The 26,828-nt window shown below is 38.3% G+C and overlaps 1 protein-coding gene across 1 annotated transcript; it reads left to right on the top strand.

Moving 5' to 3' along the window:
- The first annotated feature begins 11,893 nt into the window (after positions 1-11,893).
- Positions 11,894-13,195, top strand: LOC145764430 (uncharacterized). Its single transcript, XM_082576044.1, has one exon. It carries the CDS (start codon positions 11,894-11,896, stop codon positions 13,193-13,195), a length of 1,302 nt encoding a protein of 433 aa, XP_082432170.1.
- The last annotated feature ends 13,633 nt before the right edge of the window (positions 13,196-26,828 follow it).

Here is a 26,828-nt window from a genome sequence, read left to right as displayed (position 1 = left end):
TAAAATAAAATTAAGCTCTGTAAAAGCACAAAAATAATCTTAAAAGCACCTACAATGGTGCTTTCAGAATTATATGGGCAAAGAAAGTGCAATAAATGGTCCAATGTTTTTATCTTGCTGGAGATAAAGCATTACTGTAATCGGCAACAACTCGAAGCGGGAAGCAGCTGACTCGATGACTAATATAGTCTTTTGCTGCTTCCTCTCTGTTGTTGAATATATTTGTACCGGTTTATACTTGTACCGTATACTATTTTTCGCAGCAGACAAAATAAAAGGTTTCTCACTCTCACTCTCTCTTCGTGAACGAAGAAGCTTCAAGATCAAGCTGCGCTGGTTCGTCTCTAGTGGTATGTGCTTGAGCAACACATTCTAAGGACTGCTTTCCATTCAGCATCGGGACTTAATCTACATTTATTTATTTAACTCAGGGATATCTATAACTACGGGATTGGAAACTTTATCCAGTGCTATACATCAGTAGGGTCATCACATTACTACGACTACAGAAAGATTAACAAAATAAAATACCGACTAAAAGATATACAAAATTCGATTTTACTATAATAATACAAAATACACTCCCATTGAAACTTAATTGTTGTATAAAAGTACATTTACGCTGCTAGAAAACAAAACAATGAATCTAAAAAATAAATGAATGCAACGAGTCCAAAAACCGCCTGTTGTTGTTCTTTAGCATTTTGCGTACTGCAAATCGGATCAGAAGTAAATGAGGAGTGTTCAGCAATCAGTGAAATATGCTGTTGTATCATCAACTTGTTCACAGACCAATCCAGTACAAAACCAATTCGTTTACGATATCATCAGTGTAACAGATAAGCAATACTGCCTCATGTGGATTTAACACGCTCCACTGATTACTGCACTGTGCCGATCAAACCATTCATTATTATGTGATGTTTACAGCTGTGGTAGGTCACCAGATTTAGAGTAAATGAATCTGCCTTCATCTTGATTTACGAAGAGCCCACAAAGATCAACTTACCGTTACACGTAAGTTATGAACATTACATGGTGTCAGAGTGAGATAAGAAGTTGGTAGACGTTAATTTGGACTGAAGTTGTCCAACTGGAGTGACCAGTACGTTTTGCGCTAGTAATCCGTACATTGTAAAAAATATGTCGGAATTAAGGCAACCAAAGGAAATGAGCTTCTCTGTGACAAATATTGCAGAAGCATGGCGCAAATTCGAGCGTGCATATCGAGTGTACCACGTAGCAGCTGAACTCACCAAAAAGGCACAGGAAGTCCAGATAGCCAATTTTTTGAATGCGGCTGGGGCTGAGGCCCAGGAAATTTTTGACAATTTCGTGTTCTCCAATGAAGAGGGAGACAAGAAAGATATTCTAGAAGATGTCCTAAAAAAGTTTAAGACCTACTGTGAGCCACAAAAGAACGAAATATTTGAAACGCATCGCTTCCAGCAGCGCACACAGCGGGAAGGAGAAAGCGTTGATTCATGGATCAATGACTTAAGAACCATTGCCACAGGATGTAATTTTGAGACTGTACGCGAAAAAGAGCGAAACTTAAGAAATCAAGTAGTGTTTGGTGTGCAGGACTCGCATGTGAAAGAAAGGTTATTGCAAATGCCTGATCTAACATTAGCTAAAGCACTGGACATATGTCATGCGGCAGAAGCCAGCAAGGATCACATGAAAGTAATGAATTCTGCAAACGGACATGCTATCAATGCTGTGAGCAAGCACAGTACTAATACTAGGCACAATAATTTTAAACGTGCAGTAGAAAAAACTGATTATAGGCCTACTAAGTGTAAATATTGTGGTGGTAAACATGCTCCTAGAAAATGCCCAGCTTACGGCAAAGCGTGCCATAAATGTGGTGGACGTAATCATTTTTCTAGTGTTTGTAGGAGATCAAATGACAGTGCGGCAAGACATGTACCCGTGCATGAAATTGAAGCACAAAATGAGGATGTAGGTTTCCTGAGAATCTCATCAATTAACAGTAACGAAGAGTTTACATCCAGAATGAAAACTCATCTTACCGTTATTGATGGAGATAATCACAAATTTTCTGTCTTGTTTAAACTAGACACAGGAGCCGAAGCCAACGTGATACCGTTGAAATTGTTTAGTGCCATGACTGGCCAAGTACTAACTAAAACCAACACTAAGCTTTGTGGTTTTGGAAATCTAAATGTGAAGCCTTTAGGCACTACTGTGATTAAATGTGCAAATAAGAACGGTGATTACTTTGATTTATTGTGCTATGTTACTGATGTTGTAAACTTATCGATAATGGGTGAATCATCGTGTGCGAAACTTAATTTAGTTAAGCGAGTGGATGTATGTAGTGAACCCTTATCACGTGACAGCGTAAACACTAATTATGCTAATGTTTTCACCGGCGTTGGTACCTATGCAAAGGAGTACCACATTCAGATAAAGCCTGATGCACAACCTGTAGTTCAACCACCCCGTAGAGTCCCATATGCAATACAGCCCAAACTGAAAAGCGTCCTGGACAAGCTTGAAGAGGATGACATCATTGCGAATGTAGACATCCCAACAGAATGGGTAAGCAACTTGGTGGTAGTTGAGAAGAAAAACAAAGACTTGCGTATATGCTTAGACCCCAAACCACTTAATGCGGTTATCATGCGCGAACGTCATAACATCCCGACGCCAGGAGATGTACAAGCAAAGTTATCAGGAAAAAATGTTTTCACTGTTATTGATATGAAGAATGCGTATTGGCATGTGAAGCTGAGTGACGAATCATCCTATCTCACAACATTTCACACGCCATGGGGTCGAAAGAGATTTTTAAGAATGCCCTTCGGTATTTCATCCGCCAGTGAAGTTATGCAGAAACGAAACGAAGAAACGTTTGGCGACTTACTGGGTGTACATGTTATTGCTGACGACTTGATTATCGCAGCCACTGATGAAATACAACATGACGAAATTCTTCGAAGTGTGCTCAACAGAGCACAGGACAAGGGTGTGAAATTCAACAAGGACAAGATTCAATTTAAAGTCAGTACTGTTGAATACATGGGAAATTTCGTGTCACAAGATGGGTTGAAGCCAGACAACAAGAAAGTATCTGCCATTGCAGACATGCCTCAACCAAACGATATTGCATCTCTGCAAAGATTTTTGGGAATGACAAAATATTTATCGCAGTACATACCGAATGAGTCAACGATTACAGCACCCCTTCGTGAACTTTTAAAGAAAAACGCTGAATGGAAATGGACAGATGAACACGACGAAGCGATGACACACTTGAAAACTGTGTTAACAAGTAAGCCAGTTTTATCGTTTTATGATGTAAACAATCCGGTAACAATTCAGTGCGATGCATCACAGAATGGTTTAGGATCTTGTTTATTGCAAAAGGGTAAGCCTATTGCATATGCGTCCAGAACAATGACATCAGCCGAAAAGAATTATGCACAAATTGAAAAGGAAATGCTTGCCATTGTGTTTGCAACCGAGAAATTCCATCAGTATGTGTATGGAAAAGAAGACGTGACTGTTGAAAGCGACCACAAACCGCTGGAAACAATCATGAAGCAACCTTTAAACAAGGCTCCACCGAGACTTCAAAGACTGATGCTGAGATTGCAACCATATGATCTTCGAGTAAAATTTGTACCAGGAAAGTACATGTATATGGCTGACACGTTATCGAGAGCATATTTACCGGAGACATCAGACAATGCATTGAATGAAGAGCTTGAGTATGTTATACACTCACTTATTACAAATTTACCTGTTTCTTCTACGAAACTTGAAGAATTCCGAAAAGCTACAAGGGAAGACCCAACCTTACAAACCATATCCAACTACTGCTTGAATGGATGGCCAAGTCTACGGAAAAGCGTACCGGCTCAAGCAAGACGTTTTTGGGATATGCAGAACACATTGCACTTCTCTGAAGGCATTGTTTTTTCAAATGAACGTATTGTTGTTCCTTCTAAGTTACAATCTGAAATGTTGACTTTAATTCATGAAAGCCACTTAGGTGGTGAAAAATGCAAATCTAGGGCAAGAGAACTGCTTTATTGGCCTGGAATGTGTGCAGACATTGAAGATGTTGTTGCAAACTGTCAAACTTGCAGCAAGTATCAAAGATGTCATCAGAGAGAACCATTAATCTCTCATGTGATTCCGAATGGACGTTTTATTAAAGTTGGAACGGACATAATGACTCTTAACAATGTTGATTATCTTGTTGTAGTAGATTATTACTCCAAGTACCCTGAAGTAGTGAAACTTGTGGATAAAACTGCAAAAAGTGTTGTTAATGAATTGAAACAAATTTTCTCACGTCATGGCATTCCTGAGGAAATTGTGTCGGATAATATGCCATTTGGTAGTAAAGAGTTTTTACAATTTGCCAGCAAATGGGGTATTAAGTCCACAACATCTAGCCCTGGTTTTAGTCAAAGTAATGGCCAGGCTGAAAGAACTGTCCAAACTGTCAAAAATTTGATGAAAAAAGCGTATGATGATGATACTGATCTGTATATTGCATTGTTAGAGTATCGTAACTCGCCTATTGCTGGATTGCAGTATTCACCTGCACAAATGTTGATGAGCAGAAGACTACGTACAAAATTGCCTATCGCGACGAAATTGCTTGTACCGCAAATTGTTGACGCTTATGATGATTTGTGTAACCGGCAAAGTCGTCAGAAACACTATTATGACCGTGGAACTAAGTCATTGCCTGTATTGAAAAAGGGAGATGAAGTCCGTTATCGTAAAAACAATTATTGGGAAAAAGCTATGGTAAATAATGAAAGAGATGAGCCTCGTTCGTACGTCATTGAGAATTCTCATGGACAAATTAGACGAAACCGGCGTGATTTGTACAAAGCTTGTAATTCAACACCTGTACGTAACTATGATTATTTAGATGACATAGTTTCATCCAGCTTCCCACACAATGCTCAAGTGTCATCCACACAGAGCAACCTAGTGTCCCCACCAAATGAAACTACTCCGCAGGTTGTTGAGAATACTCTTAATCGCACGACACGATCTGGCAGACATATTAAGACACCTGCGAGATATCGTGATTGAATTATTTATACCGTGCTTGTGATTTGTTATCAGTTGTGAATGTCATTAGTAATGCTTAAGAACATCCTGCAAGAAGGGAGGTGTAACAGATAAGCAATACTGCCTCATGTGGATTTAACACGCTCCACTGATTACTGCACTGTGCCGATCAAACCATTCATTATTATGTGATGTTTACAGCTGTGGTAGGTCACCAGATTTAGAGTAAATGAATCTGCCTTCATCTTGATTTACGAAGAGCCCACAAAGATCAACTTACCGTTACACGTAAGTTATGAACATTACAATCAGAACTAAAACCAATAGTCATTCTGGAATTTTTTTAAGCAGCAAACAAAATAGGCTACAACATGACTGCACTAATGGAATACAAACAAACAAACATACCAGGCGAGCGTGGACCTTACAATTTACAGCAGGTGAATTAATTGTTACACTTTTGGTTGTTCGTTTAGTCTACTACTTGCTGCCCTTTGAGGTCAATTTATGTGATTATTTATCACAGCAGCGCACAAAGAAAAGTGACCCTACTGGTGTATAAAATGGTTTTCAGTTTCGCAGAGTTTCCAATCCCGTAGTTATAGATATCCCTGATTTAACTTTAGCTTGTTGTTTCAAGAAAAACCTCTGAAAAGTCAATCGCGTCTTCGTGTTGATAGAATTATTACGTTACTTTTACAAACATAAAGCTTGTGTTTACTTAATTCATATATCTCTTTCCACGGAGTTGGTGATCTATCGAATTGTACGAAAACAATTACACTTTTAGCAATTCTTCATTCGTTCTGAAAAACAAGTTTAAATAATTGCTGTCAGTTTTTAGACGAGAAACTGAGCTTGCAAGGGATTGACTCATAAAACGGCACCAGAGTATCTGTAGTTTGTTGTTTTAAAAACGCTATTTTTAACTTTTACTTCTGTAAAAAACAATTTTATGTCATCTTGTGGGCTGAAAATTAATCGTTATTTTTCATCATCCATCTAAACTAAACGTTGGCATAGCATGGCCAACGTTAATTCAACGTTTAAATGACATTTGTCTGTATGTGACTGTAAATATTTGGTGTAGTACAATAACCAGAGGTGGGCAGTAGCGCGCTACTTTTGTAGCGCCGCTACTAGCGGCGCTACTTTTTAGTTGGAGTAGCGGCTGCAGTAGCGGCGCTATTTTTTTCCAAAGTAGCGGTAGCGGGAGAGGCGCTACTTTTTTTCAGTCGCACTCCCGCTACCCGCTACTTTTTAATTTAAAGTAAAAAAATTCTCGTTTTTTTCGCAACACTGGCGTGGTCAAGCAGTTATATTATAGGCCTATAGCCTATAATCCTATATGATCGGTTTGGTTGCAAAGTTTCGGTTATTTGGGAATCTCGTTTTCTGGTGTGGAGCTGGGATGCTGCAATCAAGGTATAAAATCGATAATGTTCATTTTAATAATAGCCGAAGTAAAGTTGTATATAGTTTATAGAATATAGACTACATGCAGTGAGCATTGCCTCATCAGTCATCACCTATGCTAAGACATCCAAAAATAAGGTTTTATCGTATTGATTAAAGTAAAACTGTTCACAAATGGTTAGCTAAGATATTTGTTGCTGATAAAATTTTCTTACACGATGGCTTATGTTTTTGTTAAAAGAAATCATTACAGGGTAATTTTATATGGTTTGTTTTGCTTACAACTTTGAAGTTACAACGTAGTTTGTCTTATTTCTAAACAGCTCATTTATTTCTAGCTGACGTCAACTACTTCGGCGAATATCTCCGTGTGATGAAGCCCATCTTCCAGGCTTTAGACATTCTCCAGGGCGAGTCCAAGGCGTATTACGGAGTCTTGCTTCCAACCATTACAATTTGCGCGAAGAAGTTGACAGAAATCAGTGATCTTGTGAGCTGTGAGGAGTTGAGAGTGAAAGTCCTTGAAGGGGTGAAGAAACGATTCAACAAGTGCTTCAACGACATGAAATACATTATGGCATCATGTCTTCATCCCTCCTTCAAGACGTCGTGGCTACAATTTCTGCACTACGTTTCCACGGATGATGCTGACGCACTGCGATAAAAAGTCAAGACAGATGTAATTCGACTGTTGCGAGAGACATCAAGCCAGGTTGATACTTAGAAGAGTGACACCAACACCAGTCACGACTCCGAAGATGAATTTGTTGGTGTGTTGGCGCCATCCCGTGAAACGTCGGTGAAGAAGGAAACAGCAATTGTGGACGCCTTTTTTTCGGACAGGAGCAAGTCCTTGAGTTTTTCGAATACCGAGTTAAAACATCTGTTCATTAAATACAACACCCCAATTTCGTCCAGTGCTGCGGTGGAGAGACTTTTCTCTGTTGGAAAAGATGTGCTTAAAGCGAAAGCGGCTTAGTGACTCTCATTTTGAAATGCTCGTGTTTTTGAAAGATGCGTAACAATAAATTTCCCTTAGAATGTGTTTTCTATAACGACGTTAAAATGACAGTGTAAACAAATGACAACATTCGTTTTCAAGGTCATTTTTGCGTCACTAGGAACTTGAAGAGTGTTGTTAGATTTTCAACAGGTCCTTGAAAGGCCTGCCTTTCGTTTTACTGCATTACTCCCGTTGATTTGTGTATTCGCCACCTAGCGTCGTTTCCCCTTCATTGTTATGTTATCGCTGATTTGCAAATGGCAACACTCACCACGAGATTGTCTATGGAACTTTCGAGACGTTTTCGTTTTTGCTGCTAGTTTGCCAGCTAGCCGAACTTGTTAGTTACTGTAGTTTGTGACTGAAAGTTGATTGATTGATGTTTATGCTTTGTTAGCTGCTTCTCTGTTATGTACTTTTACAGGACTTAAGTTTGACAACTGCTATGGTAATACTTATTTGCGTGTAGGCTGAATTCCATATTTGCAGCTTGCTATCTCTCAAAGTTCAAGTTACTGGTGAGCGTACTTGTGATGTAATAATGTTTTGTATAACTGAATGTTGACTGTCTACCGTAAACAAACGTAACGTATCTCTGATGTGCGTAAATTGTTGTTAGGCTAATACTTCAAACTTAAATATTGCAGAGTCAATCACTATAGAATCCTTCGCGTACAAGTGCATCATTTGGCATTACTGATCCGGTCATACTACCGGTACGTTCATTATTCTGAATTGTATGATTGATTGATTTGTGTCGTGAATTGTGGATTTATGTTTACTACTGAATTATTGACCAATAATTTGTCAGCCTAATGGAAATTAATTCTCGTAAACCGATCTTAACTAGGCCAAGTGAATTGCCACGTTTCTTTGTTTTTTAATGATTATTGACCTAGCGTTATGGTTGTACGGTACGGTAGCCTACGTAATAATTGTGTAAGGTAACATCGCGAATTTATTTATTCAGTGCGTCATTGGCCAACCTGTGGAACTTGTGTACCGTACAGTGGATTGAGAACTGTTTGTCAACAAATTTGGTACGTTTATCAGTTCGACTGTTGTGCTTGCTGAATTGTGACTAGTGTCTTATGTTGTGTTATTTCTTGACAGAAAAACCGTATAAACTTCATTGCTGCGAAGCAGTCATTGGAAACCGAGTGATTTCTTCAAGTTGGCGTGCTTTAACAGTTGCTCAGTCCTGCCGGGTGGATTAGGAAAATCGTGACGTCACCGGCGCAATTAACTACCGCACCTGTTGTGTTCGCGTCGCACACAACATCGTTTTTCAAATTTGGCATCAAAGCTTGACCATCTTTGAACTGAAGCTGATTTCGTCAATCGAACCGAACTGCTGATCTTCACCAACCTGACGATCAAATTTGCGTTTACTTACCTAGTTCCCATCAGTGTTACGTGACATCTCTCATTTGCTGAAGTTAGCTTATGCTGTTACGAAGCGGATTTGCATACACAGCTATGGATTCCAAAGCCGAAGCTATTCAACAAGCAGCTGATACTTTGAGAGACAGCTACAAGCGTGGTGAACAACTGATGAGCAAACGTGAAAACCTCACAGAAGTGCAGACTATCCTGTTAGAAATTGACAAAAATTATGCCTCTTTAATGGCGCTTTGTGTCGATGTCCCTGAGAATGAACAAATTCCAGGAGGCCTTTCAACTAAACGAGATTACATTCAAGGTAAAGAAGAATTTGCTGATAGAGTCAAACAGTGGTTCTCGGAATGCGAGAGGACAGACACTAAAACTCCTCCACTACGCTCACATCACTCGTCCTTGCGTACTCATTCCCATCGCTCCAAATCCGGAAGCATTCGGTCATCGAGTACAATGTATAGTTTGCGTCAACGTGAAGCACATGCCAAATTGGAACTAGCTCGTTTGACAAAAGAACAGAATGATGCCAGGCGACGAGAGGAAGAAGAACTAGTTCGCATGGAACAAGAGAAAGCTCGGTTGGAGCAGGATAAAGCTCGCTTTGAACGTGAGAGAGCCGAAGCTGAAGACCTGCGTCAAATTAAAGCTGCTGAAACTGAAGCCGCACTCTGGCAAGATGATTCTTCTTCGGTTATCAATATTGGATCAATGACACCCGTACGATTGCCACAGCAAACCTTCACTCACAAAGACACACACCTGGAACCTCTGCGTCACGGTGATGAGCGGCACAAACAAGAACCAACTGCAACATCTGCAGGAATGCCAGACCAAAAGGTAAATTACCCTTGTTATTATACTAGCCGACAACCTGATCTTTCAGAACGACTTCTACCTAAACCAGATGTTAAGAAATTCTTTGGTGACCCACTCGATTTCTGGGCTTTCTGGCACCGTTTTAAGTCCCATATTTCTGATTGGTTGACACCCGACAGGAAGATGTCTTACCTCATGCAGCACTGCTGTGATGCAGTCTGTGAACAAATAAGGCACCTTGCCGATAGCAGCGAAGGTCACAACTGCTATGATGAAGCGTGGGAAGAATTGAAACGGAGGTATGGCCAACCACACGTTATTGCGCATGCTTGCGAGGAACGCTTGAGAGCTGTTACCAGAATTTCTCACCACGAACCCGAACAATTGGAGAAGTTGTCCGTCCTGTTGAAAAGATGTTGTTCATCATTGAGCTCAAACACCGAAGCTTCGAACTTGGATACCGTGCAGTTTATCACCTGCCTTGCAAATAAGCTGCCAGCGTCTCTGAAAGAAAAGTGGGTAATTGAAGCTCTGAAAATCAATGATGACACTGGAAAAGTGGCTGGATTCCAACATTTTGCTGACTTCATAACGAACGAATCTAGGATTGCCAATTCAATCTATGGCGTGAAACTTTTTTCATCAAATGTCGACAAACTTAACAAGCCTGACACCAAAGGGAAACAAAAGGCTTCACTGTTTAACGTAGTGACAAAACCTACTGAACGATCCGGACAGCTCCAAATTGGCAACAAGCGACTCATACAATGTATCCTGTGCGATAATACACATTATTTGCAACACTGCAAAGAGTTCAAAGCCAAATCCGTCACTGAACGGGAGCAATTTGTAAGGAAGAACAAACTGTGCTTAAACTGTCTTGGACCAGATCACATACGTGCCGACTGCAGAAGCCGAGGTAAATGCACTGAATGCGGAAGCTCATCACATCATTCTCTGTTACATCGGTATCTGGTCACAACTGGAGAACACGTCCAGAGACGACACCCTAACCCCATTGCTAATAGAAATGATAGCCAGCCAGATGATTCCGGAAGAAGACCATCAGCAAGGAACACAAATGAAGTTGTAGAAACCTTCCATTCCAGAACAAGCAACTCGGCAACTTACTTGGACATCGTTCCCGTACGTGTGACAGGAGAAGGAAAGGTAATACATACTTATGCTCTCCTAGATTCTGGTTCAAACCGCACCTTTTGTGAACGAAAGCTTGTAGACATGCTTGAATTGAAACCTGAGCCATCTGGTGACTTCCAGGTACAAACACTGTCTTCGAGTGGACCATATTCCTTTAATTCTTCAACTGTATCGTTGAAAGTTCTACCAGTAGTTGGCGGCGAAGTGCAAGAACTGACAGATGTGATCGTCGTTGACAAGATACCTACCAAGCCAACTCCAGCGCCTTCTCCGGAGTATCTGCAAACGCACAAGCACCTCCAAGGCATTGACTTGAAGCAACTGGACCATGGTACAGTTACACTGTTGATCGGAAATGATCATGCTGTCGCCCACCGATGCATTGAAAACCGCTTTGCACCTAACCCGAAGCAAGGACCTGATGCAGTCAGGACACCCTTAGGCTGGTTGCTTAGAGGTACTCGACCAAAAGAGACAGGTGTAGGCAATTTCGATACTGAATCCGACATTTCAAATTTTCTTGTCCGTGACACGAAGCAGAACCCTGCTGACCAAGCTTCAAGGGGCATGACGGCCAAAGCCTTGTTGAATTCTGGGATGTGGCTCAAAGGTCCAGATTTTCTGAGGAAACCTCCAGAAGAATGGCCCAATCAAACTGCTCAGAAACCACAATCTGAAGATATCTTTGCTGCTTACAAACCAAAGAGAAAAATCGAAACCTTTGCTATTTCTAGGACGGAAAGCCAAGGAACCGACAGGTTAATCTCCTACTTCTCATCTCTGCGCCGACTGAAACTATCAGTAGCTTGGTTCCTGAGATTCAAATCGTACTTACTGATGCGCATGAAGAAAGAAACCCAGATTACACTGAAAGGACCAATCAGTGTGCCAGAACTTGATGAGGCAGAAATTGAGTTAATCAAATACGAGCAGCGTCAGAGTTTTCCTGCCTGGATCAAATCTCTATCCAAAGGAAAACACCCAAACATGCCCAAATCCAAGAGGATCCCACTCTAAAAACTCAGCCCTGTCGTAATGAAAGATGTTCTACGTGTTGGCGGAAGAATCGACAGAGCCGACTTACCGTTCGAAACGCGACATCCTGCTATCATAGCTCCAGAGCGCCACTTAACGGACTTGATAATTGAACATTGTCATACTAACGAATCGAAGCACATGGGTGAAAGCCATACACTGAACAATATTAACCAAAAATACTGGATAGTTAATGCCAAAGTTGCGGTTAAAAGGGTACTTGCAAGATGCCTGCCTTGCCGACGAAGGACCGCAAAACCTAGACAACAGCTCATGGCAGAACTGCCAGAAGCAAGGTTACAAATGTCACAGCCACCATTCTCACAGACTGGCGTTGACTTTTTTGGGCCGCTAAATGTCCGAAACAGACGAAGTGACATTAAGAGATACGGCTGCCTTTTCACATGTCTCACAACTAGAGCCATTCACTTGGAGGTGGCACCAGACCTGACAACTGGCGCATTCATAAATGCCTTGCGGCGCTTCATAGCTCGCAGAGGCCCCATCAAGAAAATCTTCTCTGACAATGGAACCAACTTTGTGGGTTGTGAAAGAATCTTGAAGCAAGCCATCGATGAGTGGAATCAGAACCAGATCCACCAGAGCCTTCGACAACAAGGTGTAGAATGGTCATTCAACCCCCCAACAGCCAGCCATATGGGTGGAGCCTGGGAGAGAATGATTCGCACAGTACGTCAAATTCTTATGAACATCTTACCAAAACAACCACTCGATGATGACACATTGCACACGTTACTTCTTGAAGTGGAAGACATCGTCAATTCAAGACCACTCACCGATGTGAAGCTGGAAGTTGATGGCGACTTACCTCTTACACCTAACCACTTGTTGAAGTTGAATTCTTCAGCGAATTTACCGCCAATGTTAAGCTGCGACAGAGATGGCTACCGACCACGTGATCGATACCGCCATGTGCAGTTTCTGGCAGACACCTTTTGGAAGCAGTGGGTTAAGGAATACCCACGATCTGTGATGTCAAGAGCAAAATGGCTTCACAGAAAGGAGAATATCCGAAGAGGAGACATCGTCCTTTTGATTGATGACTCTGCTCCCAGACAACGATGGCCACTAGGCAGAGTAATTGAAACATTTCCTGATCGTCACGGCGTTGTTCGTTCCGTAGAAGTGAAGACTGCAACCGGATCTCTGAAGAGACCAATATCCAAGCTTTGTGTAATTGTCCAAAGGGAAGAAGATGATCCAGATGAAGATGAGACACCAATAGACACCGTTGAGATTTTGCTGGAAGATCAGAGCGATGAGGAAGAGACTAAAGACTGAACTGTTACATAACAATAGACTGTTGAAAAACTTTTATTCATGAAAAGAATGACCCAGTTTGGCCCTTCTTTGGCCCGGGAGTGTTAGATTTTCAACAGGTCCTTGAAAGGCCTGCCTTTCGTTTTACTGCATTACTCCCGTTGATTTGTGTATTCGCCACCTAGCGTCGTTTCCCCTTCATTGTTATGTTATCGCTGATTTGCAAATGGCAACACTCACCACGAGATTGTCTATGGAACTTTCGAGACGTTTTCGTTTTTGCTGCTAGTTTGCCAGCTAGCCGAACTTGTTAGTTACTGTAGTTTGTGACTGAAAGTTGATTGATTGATGTTTATGCTTTGTTAGCTGCTTCTCTGTTATGTACTTTTACAGGACTTAAGTTTGACAACTGCTATGGTAATACTTATTTGCGTGTAGGCTGAATTCCATATTTGCAGCTTGCTATCTCTCAAAGTTCAAGTTACTGGTGAGCGTACTTGTGATGTAATAATGTTTTGTATAACTGAATGTTGACTGTCTACCGTAAACAAACGTAACGTATCTCTGATGTGCGTAAATTGTTGTTAGGCTAATACTTCAAACTTAAATATTGCAGAGTCAATCACTATAGAATCCTTCGCGTACAAGTGCATCATTTGGCATTACTGATCCGGTCATACTACCGGTACGTTCATTATTCTGAATTGTATGATTGATTGATTTGTGTCGTGAATTGTGGATTTATGTTTACTACTGAATTATTGACCAATAATTTGTCAGCCTAATGGAAATTAATTCTCGTAAACCGATCTTAACTAGGCCAAGTGAATTGCCACGTTTCTTTGTTTTTTAATGATTATTGACCTAGCGTTATGGTTGTACGGTACGGTAGCCTACGTAATAATTGTGTAAGGTAACATCGCGAATTTATTTATTCAGTGCGTCATTGGCCAACCTGTGGAACTTGTGTACCGTACAGTGGATTGAGAACTGTTTGTCAACAAATTTGGTACGTTTATCAGTTCGACTGTTGTGCTTGCTGAATTGTGACTAGTGTCTTATGTTGTGTTATTTCTTGACAGAAAAACCGTATAAACTTCATTGCTGCGAAGCAGTCATTGGAAACCGAGTGATTTCTTCAAGTTGGCGTGCTTTAACAGTTGCTCAGTCCTGCCGGGTGGATTAGGAAAATCGTGACGTCACCGGCGCAATTAACTACCGCACCTGTTGTGTTCGCGTCGCACACAACAAGTGTTTCCTAACTTAGTGTCATTTTAGACAAAAGTAGCGGAAGAAGTAGCGGTAGCGCGCGCTACTTTGGTCCGAGTAGCGGTAGCGGGTAGCGCGCTACTTTTGTAAATTGGTAGCGGGTAGCGGTAGCGCGCGCTATTTTGGTCCAAGTAGCGGGTAGCGCGCTACTTTAAAAGTAGCGGGTGCCCACCTCTGACAATAACTCTTCGAAGCCTTTTGCCGCATCTTGAAAAATGTTGTATCAACGTTAGCGAATGATTGTTATCTGCTTGCTTGCTTCAACCAAGGCATATCATTTGAAGCTATTTCTTCTTTTCGTTGTCTTTAAATAACAAGGCTTCTCTGTGTTTTGCTGCAATCAGCACAAAAACTAACAAAGCAAACGCTTGTGTACTTGTGAAAACATAGACCAGAAATTCTCTTGAGTTTTGTATTAGCTGCATTTTGTAAAGCGAGCTGTTCAATCTTAGTTCTTAAGCATAAATTGGGAAACGTTATGAAAAATATTTCTTGACTATTTACTATAATTGTAAATTTTGTATTCTATTCTATTTGAATAAGATGCACTAGTAGAATCAATTGCTGTATGACTGTTACGACTTATTATTATTTGGATTATTGTTTATACGGATTATCACTCCAAGCCCTGCTGCTGCTGCTGCATCGGTGAGTCGACTAAACTATCCCCACCAGCTCTATATAGGATTGAAGTAGCCCAAATCTGCGCACTAAGTTTGTTAAACGAACTTGCGACCTGCAACTTGTGATCTGACCTTGTGATCTTGCAACCTTTCTGCCACAATAAACTAACAGAACTCAAGACCGTGTTCAGATTCAATTTACTTAACTTGTTTCTCTGTCTGTTGTAGGCGCAAAACCGTATTAACTAAGCGACGCATATAATAATCCGATCCGCTGTTTGGCGCCAGTGAGAAAGATATTCTTTAACGTAGAATTCGCGTCAAAATTCTACACTAAACATCAAACTCGGTGACCGGCCTGCGTCAGTGGTTTAAAGCCTCAACAAGCATGCGAAACCGCCAGGATCAAGCTTTCTCAGTCCGAGGATAGCCTAAAAAATCAATTCAATTTAGTTTTCTTTGTTGGAACGCAAAAAATGCGGTAGCCTACTGTGGAAATGAAATACAGCAACAAAAGGAAAAAGTGGTAAAACCGTTATGGTTGAAGAGGTGGATGTAAAAGATCTTCTATGAAGCTATGGTAGGCTTAGGCTATATGTATCGATGAATTCCATTTTAGTTGTTGTCTTCCAAAGAACAACTTTATTACGCTTCGAAAAAAATTGGGAAGTTTTATTAATGGTTGTAGCCCTGTAGGGGAAAGTGGTGTAACTTGGACCAGTGTGTAATTTGGACCAGTCCCCTAACTAAAAAAATAAAAATTGTTTTGTCCATATTTTTGAACAGCTTGAAAGAAAAAAATAATAATAGCCCGGATGTGAAAAACTCAGCGCATTTGGTTTAGAAACGTGGTTGGGAGATTGGAATTTGTGCATGACGTACTCAACAGAGGCCATGTCATCGTGCGCGCTGGAGTCTAAACTGGAGGCGAACATGTTTTCATGACTTTGACATACCATATTGAAAAGATATGTATAAAAAGTTGAAGTGAACGTTTTTCACCTTAAATATTTATCTTATATAAAAAAGTTTGCTAGAAAATCAATTTTTAATTGTATATTCATTCGCCATTTGCGCAAGCATACTAAAACGATGCAGAGTTGCCAGGTGTGAAAACCCCAACAGATATCTGTGTGCTTTAATCGGTACTGTCCCGTTGTTCTGTTATTGAATTTGCACAATTGTTTTAACATACCCTTCTTTGAACAGGAAAAATCTACAAAAACTATCTTTACTTTTCAAAAACGCAGAAAAGTCTTAGTTTTTAAAATACCTTTTTTTTCTTTCAATTTTAATATAATTCCTATTTGATGAAACTTTACTAAACGTTTCATTTAGCAGCTTTATCTGCGGTTTTATAATTTGTATATTGAACAATTTTTTTAATTTTACTCAGCTTTGTTTTGAAAATTGCACTCCTTTTTATGGCATTTCTTTTAAAAAGTTAATTGTTTTAAACTTCTGGCAACACTGATATTGTGTTCAATAATTGAATTAGGTTTTGTGGTGGTTTTTAAGGTGCTTGCTGTTGAAATGTTATTTAGGGTAGGATATTTGGACAAATGAAATGTTGATTTATTGAAATACTGGCCATGCATACAAATATTGAGTACCGAGGCTGAAGGCTAGCTAGCGAATGCCGGTAGCCGCGTCGGTTTTGGTAAAATAATGTTAGGCTACTTGAGGGCACACCAAGAAGTGTTATGAAATTGTGTGAAAAGTAACTTACTGTACGGTACCTTTGAGAATGATGGGAATTGTTGAGGCTAGCTTTGTTTTTTTTTTCCAAATTTGTGTAGTTGTTTTTATTTTTAGTAGAGGTGTAGTATATTAAACGCATGATTGCAGGGTCAGCCTTCAGCTCTTGAGCCTAAAATTGCTTGCATGGTCAGTATTTCAAGGTCGCCATGGCTCAGACAAATCTAGAAATCCTATGCAGCATTTTGAAATTCTATTTTAGAAAAATAATTGCTTAGTCTGGCTAGACTTGTGCAGGCTAATACTTTGCTACACTGTAGAACAGTACAGCAAAAATGTGGCATGAAGGCATCCAGGAATTAAGAGACACTCTCATTTTCGAACCTGGTTTTAAAATTTTGTTGCAGTCTAAAATACCCGATTGTTCTATACTGTGCATTAAGGCGATGTGAAAATCAAAAAATTTAAAAAAATCAAAAATCGAATTATCACACAGGGTGACTATTGCTATGTAGAGCATTTCTGTAAAATTTCACGCAAAAATATTCAGTAACCTTAAACATGTAGTCGATTTTGTCCCTGGCGTTTGTTGCCAGCACAGAGTTGCCAGGTACAAATTTTTTGAAGAAAAAAACTTTGTTTATTTTTTTTAAATTATAAAAATTTCCAACTTTAACAACCACAACAACAATTACGTATGACGCGACTGCTAGTTGCCCTTTTAGTTAAAGGCTGGGGGTGTACGGTAAGATATTAAACAATCACCCGGCAACCCTAATTTTGCTTGGTCAGCAAAAGCTGATGATATTAAAGCCTTTTTCACTTCTATGGCAAGAGTAGGAATGCACTGTGCATAAGATGACACTTTGGTTTTGCTGTAGTAATATGTATTACATAATCCAACAACGCACTGCACTAATATTCGATTGTTTTGGGCGATTTACATTTGTTTTTTTGAGAGATATAGTACCTTCAACTCTACCAATGGTAGCTTACACATCAACCAACCAACTTTATATGTGCTTGTAAAACGTGTACAAACGAATGAACAAGAGTTGCTGCCTTTGGTTTGCAAATATTTTTTAACATGTTCACAGCAAAAGATTGCAGAGCAGGATCATCACTGGATACTGGGGCATTGTCACATTCAGATGTATATACTTGGTGCAGCTGGTTCGAAAGGAGAGTCATTTTCTTCATCAATTGCTGCAGAAAACTTCTGTTTTTTCCAGTTCTCTTCCTCTACCACTTGTGACTTCTTTGCTGCAGCGAAATCATCTACTCGCTGTTGTTTGAGGCTCTTGAAAAACAAGTTTTTTGTGTGAATGATAAATGTAAAGAACACAAAATAATCCATGTAAATCAGTTCAGTTTATTTTTATTTCTGACTGTCACAACAAAAAACAATATATACCAAACATAACAAATAATACTCTTTCGGACAAATGGCAGCAAAAATCAGTGATAGTCAAGAAAAAACTTCTCAACATAGCTCGACTAGCTTTAGTGAAAGCACAACCCTGTCTTTACAGACATAGAAATCAGAACATCTGAATCTCTTTCCCGCGAGGAAATGCTTTAGGAAAAGGAAAAATCCACTACCTACTATCTAGAGTTGGTTGCACTACATCTGCAATGGTGAAGTGGGGTTGTAGAATTGGCAGTAACTCATTGTCTCTCTCATATGGCTCCATTCAACAAATGTTGTTAGAAGAGCCACGTCAATGACAACAACTGACCAACCCCAGCACACAATATGAGACCTGTCTATGCATGACCCGACCCTGTTATCAAAGAATATACTTATACAAGCCTGTGATCGAACAAAAGTTTGGTACATTTCACAGAAAATCACTAGACAAAAAAATTTGTAAGAACTCACCTTTTTGTTAACTTTCTTTTGAAGCGTTTTCGTTGTCCTTTTGTCAAGAGGCCCAATTTGGTATAACCAGAGCCACTATATACATAGTCTGGAAAGTCATGTTTTGAGGTTGTTGTTTACAGCGCCACCTAGGAGAGCTATGGTTAAATCACAGAATCTGCTTGGAAGGTATGCAAATACAGGCATATTGTCTACTATCAACAGTGAAACTGTGGATGATATTGTGGTTGCAGACTTGTTTTAAACTATTGTAGAACGTTTAGGATGTTAGTTACAGTTATTATTTAGAAAAATTCGTTTGGTTTACTTTTCTGAGGTTTAGTTAAGCATGACTACAAGTAGTTAAAAGATGATGTGACTTTTCAAATTACTAAGGAATTGATTAGTTTATAGTTTGAAGTAGTGGTCTTTAAAGTTCATAAGTTTCAATGTACAAAGTATATACAGCAGCTTACTAATGGAAGGGTTTAATTAGTAAATATTTGTGGAACCTTTAAGCTGAAGTAGGCTTGAAATTAGTACCGTAATTGGCAGATGCTACTTAGCCAGCATCATTTCCAAAAACATTGATTGATCAACTAATTCAGTTGACAGTTATTTAAAAAAGGTCTATAAAGATACAACAAAAAGTTGATAGGTTTCAATCTGTGACACTCAAAATAGCCACTCCCAAAAATAATTTGTAAACAAAGAGCATTAGCAAGACAATTTTGAGTAGGCTACTGTATCGGTAACTATGCAGGTTCAGTAATTTAAAGCAACAATGTCACAAAGGTTACAAGTCCTGAGATTTAACTTAAAACTAGTTAGGCTGAGGGAAGATACAGCAGAATCCGATACCGTAACGTGTTCCATATTTGAAGAACCTGGTTTGCGACGTATATAGCATCTTAATTGATTACGTACAAACTGGAAATTTGATTGAATGGACCAGTTAAGGCAGTTATGCTGACAAAGGTTATGTTTTGTTTATTTCCTTTGTGTTGTAATTTCCTATTATCTTAAGCATGCCGTTCTTTGAAGATCAATTAGTCTACTTTGAGACTACTAGCAGACACTAATGCATTAACCGGTTAACCACTACCTTTGTTAGCAATTATCTTTTGTTGTTATTAGCATTACAGTTATAATCAAATGCTGTACTCTATGTAGGGTTGTGAATTATCTTAGTTATGATTATTTAGTTTGATAATGTCCCAAGTTACGCGTAAATGGAGTGGAATAAACTGCTGTTTACCACAATGTAACAACACTACAACTATGGGATTTTGTTACTTGTACAAAGTTCCAAGTGATGAAAAGAAAAGGTTTTCAGTTTCAACAGCACAGTGGGAAAAACAGTTTCATCAGGTAAGATCAGCACAATAAAATAGTATAATTTTATGCTGTATGTCATGATGGTTGACATTAGTAAAAATTAAGAGCTTATGCCTAGTGAATCACATATATATATATTATGTTTTTTTTTTAAATTTAAGCAATAAGCATATGGTGCTCACTGCTACTTTACTCGTATATTGAGAAGATTCACTAATCTAGCATCCCTGTGTAGTGTGTATAGTTGATTAGTGATGAACACGTGTGCTAATTGTAACATACATTGCTAAATGTTATTTATGATAGGTCATTGATTTTCAGATTTAGTTGGGGATGTCAATAGAGAGAATATGCTACTAAGTAAAGCTTCAGATGCTCTTCTTGTATCGTCCTTACCAGCAATAATTCGAGAAACGTCTGCTACTGGCGCAGATTATGTACGGTACCATACTTGCAAGAATAAAGCAGGATCCTCTTGAACACTACTTCGGTCGACAGCATCAAAGAGTTGCATGTGATACCGCGCCTGCAGTTCGAATGTTTAGCAGTACCGCCAAAACTTTAGATATTGTAAAGCACTCTGCAGTGAAGGGATCTAATGTCTAGAGTGAACATTAGACTAACCACCCCGGCATACTGCGCTTTACTCGAGACTGCATAAAACAGTGATTGAAATTGGCACTTTGAGAATCTGTACCTACATTGAAGGAACTCCGTATCTACAATGCATGCTGTATATTCCGGTACAGTAAACCTCACATAAGTTATAACATACAGTATGGGTATATAAACGAGAATTTTAATCCGCATGGTTTCTTATACTTTTTAGTTCATTCGAATGAATGGGGATTATAAAAGTGGTTTACTGTACTTTCACTGCAACTACATCATTGCCGCATTGGCACCCTTCTGTGTACTTTTTACAGTATTTAAGTTACGGTATTAATAGAAAGCCTATTTTATTCTTTATTAAAGGAATGTGCTGTGAAATCAGCTTGAAAAGCATGCTACGATGTTTATTGTACAAATCAAAAACGGATAACAAAATACAACAGGAATCCCCCTTCAATGTTTGCTTTTAGAATTGTTTATACTTTTCGGAGTGCTAGGCCTACGAAGTGCACTGTTCGGCTTATGCGATTGTTTAGCTGTTTTGTTTCTACCATGTAAGAAGTCTTGTAGTGGTAAGTAAAAATATGACTCCTCATACGCATACAGCACTTTTTTTTATAAGTTTAGTTTTTTTTTTATTTCTGACCATCACAGTGAAAACAATACATGTCAACATAGCAAGGGTCTAGAAAAGTTCTTCAAAAGCGCCATCGTAGAGGTTCCAGTTAATGGATTGCTGTATACCTTCCACAGTCCAAGTCCGGCAATAAGCTTTCTTTACAATACTCATGATATGCATTAGGCAGATTAAGGTTGTTGATTTCATTGAGCAATATGTCAGTGTAATACGCCACTTTTCGAAGAAAATTCCCCTTTCATAGGCGAATTTCCACCATCCAAATCTTCATTCAACTGTAAAATACAAATAAATTCAGTAATGCACCATCTTCATCAAGTGCCATTAATCTCTCCGAACTAAGGTGACCATGTGATGCCATTGTTCTTTAGCATACCAGTAATGTAAAGTAAGTCACGTTCAATTGCTATATATAGTATGCAAAAAAATGGCACCAAAGAAGAACGTTCATTACTGGTACCTCAAAATGTAAATATAGCTCGGAATTATTGAATTAATGCACTTCTAAAGTAGCACCAGTATAATCGTGTATATTGCATATTATGCTTTTGAAAGCTAACTTTTTCGACCTGAAGGCCCTGAAGCAGTTAAGTATTTCATTGGTTAGATTTCCAAATTTCATATTGATAATGTTATTATTACAAATTATTTGCACCACACCAATAAGTCCATATTAATTACCATACATGCAAAAAGACAAAAAAAAAATACAAGAATAATCACAATATAATAGCCCGGTTAACAGACAATGCTGTTGCGGAGAATTGTTAACCAGTAAGCTTTAGGTTTAGATAGTAATAACTATATTTGATTGAATAGTATTTTGCATGTAAACAAGTCAAGCTCAACATACCTCATCGAAAAATATAAGATGTTCTTCACTCATGTCTTGAAGAGCTTCCAAGCATTGTGACAACATTTTAATGACTTTTAAGAATTGTATAATTGTAAACCTTTTTGTACACTTATTGCTGCATTGTAAGAAATATATAATATATATATTATATACTGTATTTATGAACATTCTCTATTTGTATTAAGCATATAATTGTTTTCATAAGCATAAATTGTTTTCAAAATCAGGAATGACAGGCCCACAAGTAACATGCTAAAATGTAACATATCCGAAATATTCAAATTGTCAAAATCAACAACTTGGCAGTTCATTTTAAATATGTGAATTAGTTAAGAAATTGGGATGCAACCTCATGCCAAGTTGTTGATTTTGACACGTTATGATAGCCTATAGGTATTTTGTAACATATGTCAAGCAGATCACAAGCAATTAGTAATGGTAGCCACTTCAACAAGAAAAACTTCAGCCATGCCACTGAAACCTCAAGCAGTCATAAGCTATGTTTTCTGTGATGTGAAAAAGGGCGAAAAGAAGATGATACAAAGCAAAGTAGTGGTTAACCGGTTACTGCATTAAACCAGTGTTTGCTAGTAGTCTCAAAGTAGACTGATGACCTACAAAAAAACGGCATGCTAATAAAAAATAGGAAATTACAACACAAAGGAAATAAACAAAACATAACCTTTGTCAGCATAACTGCCTTAACTGGTCCATTCAATCAAATTTCCAGTCTGTACATAACCAATTAATTTAAGATGCTATATATGTCGCAAACCAGGTTCCCCAAATATGGAACAAGTTACGGTAAGTATCTGATTCTGCTGTATCTTCCTTCAGCCTAACTAGTTTTAAGTTAAATCTCAGGACTTTTAATATTTGTGACATTGTTGCATTAAATTACTGAACCTACATACTTACCGGTACTCAAATTTGTCTTGCTAATGCTCTTTGTTTATAAATTATTTTTGGGAGTGGCTATTTTGAGTATCACAGATTGAAACCTATCACCGTTTTGTTGTATCACTAAATAAAACAACTTTATAGACCTTTTTAAAATAACTGTCAACTGAATTAATCGATCAATCAATATTTTTGGAAATGATGCTGGCTAAGTAGCATCTGCCAATTACGGTACTAATTTCAAGCCTACTTTAGCTTAAAGCTTCCACAAATATTTAGTAATTAATCCCTTCAATTAGTAAGCTGATGTATATACTTTGTACATTGAAACTTATTAACTTTAAAGACCACTACTTCAAACTATAAACTAATCAATTCCTTAGTAATTTGAAAAGTCACATCATCTTTTAACTACTTGTAGTCATGCTAACCTAAGCCTCAGAAAAGTAGACCAAACGAATTTTTCTAGATAATAACTGTAACTAACATCCTAAACATTCTGCAATAGTTAAAACAAGTCTGCAACCACAATATCATGCACAGTTTCACCGTTGATAGTAGACAATATGCCTGTATTTGCATACCTTCCAAGCAGATTCTGTGATTTAACCATAGCTCTCCTAGGTGGCGCTGTAAACAACAACCTCAGGCAGATTTGCCATTGACTTTCCAGACTATGTATATAGTGACTCTGGTATAACGGTGCTTCTACTCCATGATAACGTTGGGAGAGGAGAAACCTCAATTCTGTTTTAGGAATGCGATCTTCATTTGAAAAGAGAATAGTTAGCTTTTTTTCCAGCTTCCTGAAAAAATAATTCCTTATGAGTGCTCTATCTTCGTAAACATGCAATTAATTATTTCAACACATTAAGGTTTTGAAAAGTGTCTGCTATTTGGTTATTGTACGTGTACTGTCCATTCATGCAAGCTATATGTTAGTATTTTTAACAACTACCGATACCCTTCATCCATATGAAAATATACGAGTTGGTCTATGTTTTATGCCTCTACCAAGCTTAATTAAAACCTGTCAGAGATAAAGTACTTGAGTATCACCTTCAACAAAGCACAGAATGCAAGAACATAACGTACCATAGTGTTGGTAAATCAGCAGTGGGAAGCTCCTTCGAGGGTCCAATGACAGAAGAGCTTTCCGTGCTTCTTACTCTTTTTTAAAACTTTTCGGCATGATTTAACAGTTAACAATGCTACCCACAACAAGGTCACCTTTATGAACTAAAGATAATATGTGAAGAGATTAATGCAATTTTTTGAAAACAGATAATCTACATACAGTACAGAGAACTAAGAATTTAAGTGCTGAAAACTTGAGATGTCTGAGCCTTCCGTAATACCTCTGGTAATACTATGAACTTTATTAATGTCATTTTAAAAGCTATATATTATAAACGCAGAAATATCAGAACCACAAACTGCAACTTGACCTGAACAAGCAGTTCTTATTCCAGAAGACCTGATAATTACAGACATTGCCTCCTACTTTACATGATTTGGAAAACCTAGCCTAACCTAACTTTGAACCGAAGCCTGAATGATTTAACAACCAAGCATAAAATTATAGTAAACAGTTCGGCTAAAACAACTTCTTATCTGAATTTTGCAACCTTATCTTCAGTAATCAGCATCAAGCTATAAATCTCTAGTCTCAGGAGTAAGGACTTTCAGCAGCAGACAGCAATCGCTCACGCGCGCGTGTGTGCGGCACACAACGCGTTTTCCCTAACTAGCCAATCAGAGCGCGCTATCTGGATCACGTGGATTGATGCGTTGTGATAGTATTTTTGTGGAATCACCTTGCAAGAATTAGAAAATACTAATCTTAAAATGATTACATGTTTACGGATACTGGATTTTATTGCATAAAACTTCACAAACATACTCTACACAACAGTAGTCACCCTGTGTGATAATTCGATTTTGTCCATTCAAATTTCACATCGCCTTACTGTGCATGTAGTATAAATAGGAATAGTCTAATGTGGTATAAGAAGGAATAGTCTAACAAACGCTTTTAAGTTTGTGTGCATTAATAAAAATTTAGTTTCCAATTTTGAGACCAGCAAAGTTTTTAAAAAAAAAACAAAACGTTAACATGTTTAGATTGTTCTTATAAAAACTGTGCATTTAAATTGTGCTGCTTAAAGTTTGATAAGTTGAATTTGGTCAGTTCATGCGGTCTCAAAGCATCATTTGTGACCTTAATTTTGTCAAACTTGTGCCATTGCAAAGTGTAGCCTATAGTTAGTGCAGGCATAGTTTTCATTACATCTTCATTTTCATGTATATTTCAAAGTATGTTAAGAGGTTATTTGATATTTAATAAAGATGGGTAGAAAATGTTGTGTGACTAATTGCCATGGAAATTATGATGAGGCAGACAAAGAAACAACTTTTCGTTTACCTCGAAATCCTGAAGAGAAATATACCATATTATATAAGCATATACCAGGTGACACAGTTTGCCTATGGGTACTTTATGGTTATATCATGTTTCATGAAGTTGTTAACCACTGTTGCAGAACCTCGTTATGTCGTGTTTTTCACTTTATATCAGATCAATACCAGTTATCTGTGAACAAAAGTATGCAGCTACATTGGCCAATATTATGTTTAAAAATTATTGTTGTCTATTTTCACCTGTATCAGAAAAGGAAGTAAAAAAAAGATTTTAAAACTTATGCATTAAAAACTTGTTTTTTGTTTGTTTTTCTTTGTTGTTGAGACTTCTGTAAGGACGGTTATAGAACTTCTTTAAATGTCCATTTTCATTCCTGAGAAGTCCTTGCACTGACATTATTTAAAGTTGTCGTAACAGATAAGTTTTTCGTTAAATATCTGAACTAAAGTAGCACCACATTAGTTGCGCAACCAGGGGGCTTGGTTTAGCCCCCCCCCACTTTACTAAAATCCTGGTTGCGCTACTGGCCACAGTCCTTTCATGTAGTAGTTTTGACCATGTAGGTACATTGTATTTTTGTGAATCAGCTCTATACAAAATAACAACTTCAAAGTTAAAACCTTACACATCTACTGTAATTGTTTTTATTATTGTAACACACACAGGAACAACTATTCATTGAAATAGACTATGTCAAGCATATAAAATGCCATGGATAAAAATGTATTTTACATTTTGAAATTTGAAAGCAAAATTTTCATTATAATCGTTTTAGGTTTAAATATACTGTGTTTGCAATGCAATATGTCAATGAAAATGTTCGCCTCCAGTTTAGACTCCAGCACGCACGTTGGTTTGGCCTCTGTTAAGTACGCCATGAATTTGTGGTTTTGGGTATGCTGATGTTATTTTGGGGAATTGGTTGCTTAGCGCTCAGATGTTATTGGCATGACGTTTGAAACTGATATGATGTTGGTATTATCTCTAACCTATAAGGAGATGTTGTGATCAATTACAAGACTTATAAACAAGTATGGAGGTCATAGTTGGTAATTTTTAACAGTGCATGACAGTGTAATTTGGACCAGTCATCTCACCTATGCAGCACCGCGTCAGTTCAAAACTCCCAAAGCTTTAGTGTTAAGACATGTCAATAATACGCTACCAATAAATACGCTACACAAAGGTCAAAAACCATTGGTCGACAACTTAATCTTCCCAAAAATATTGAAGATCAACTGGTCAAACATGTTTTAGAAATGGAGTCAAGATTTTACGGTTTAAGGGCCATAGACTTAAGAAAGCCCTGCGTATGACATTGCGTCTGCCAATAATATCAATACCGCTTCAACAGTGAAAAGAGTTTGGCTGAGGGGATTTTTGAACCGTCATCCAGAAATTTCATTGCGAAGACCTCAAGCAACTTCGGTTCAAATTA

The sequence above is a fragment of the Aplidium turbinatum genome, chromosome 2, assembly GCF_918807975.1.
Source record: "Aplidium turbinatum chromosome 2, kaAplTurb1.1, whole genome shotgun sequence".
Taxonomy (NCBI): domain Eukaryota; kingdom Metazoa; phylum Chordata; class Ascidiacea; order Aplousobranchia; family Polyclinidae; genus Aplidium; species Aplidium turbinatum.
Note: the sequence above shows the minus strand (reverse complement) of the source record. Positions and strands in the feature narration are given on the sequence as shown.

Bases quoted from the DNA above. Each gene is read 5' to 3' on its own strand.
- LOC145764430 (XM_082576044.1), top strand. From the start codon at position 11,894: ATGAAAGATGTTCTACGTGTTGGCGGAAGAATCGACAGAGCCGACTTA.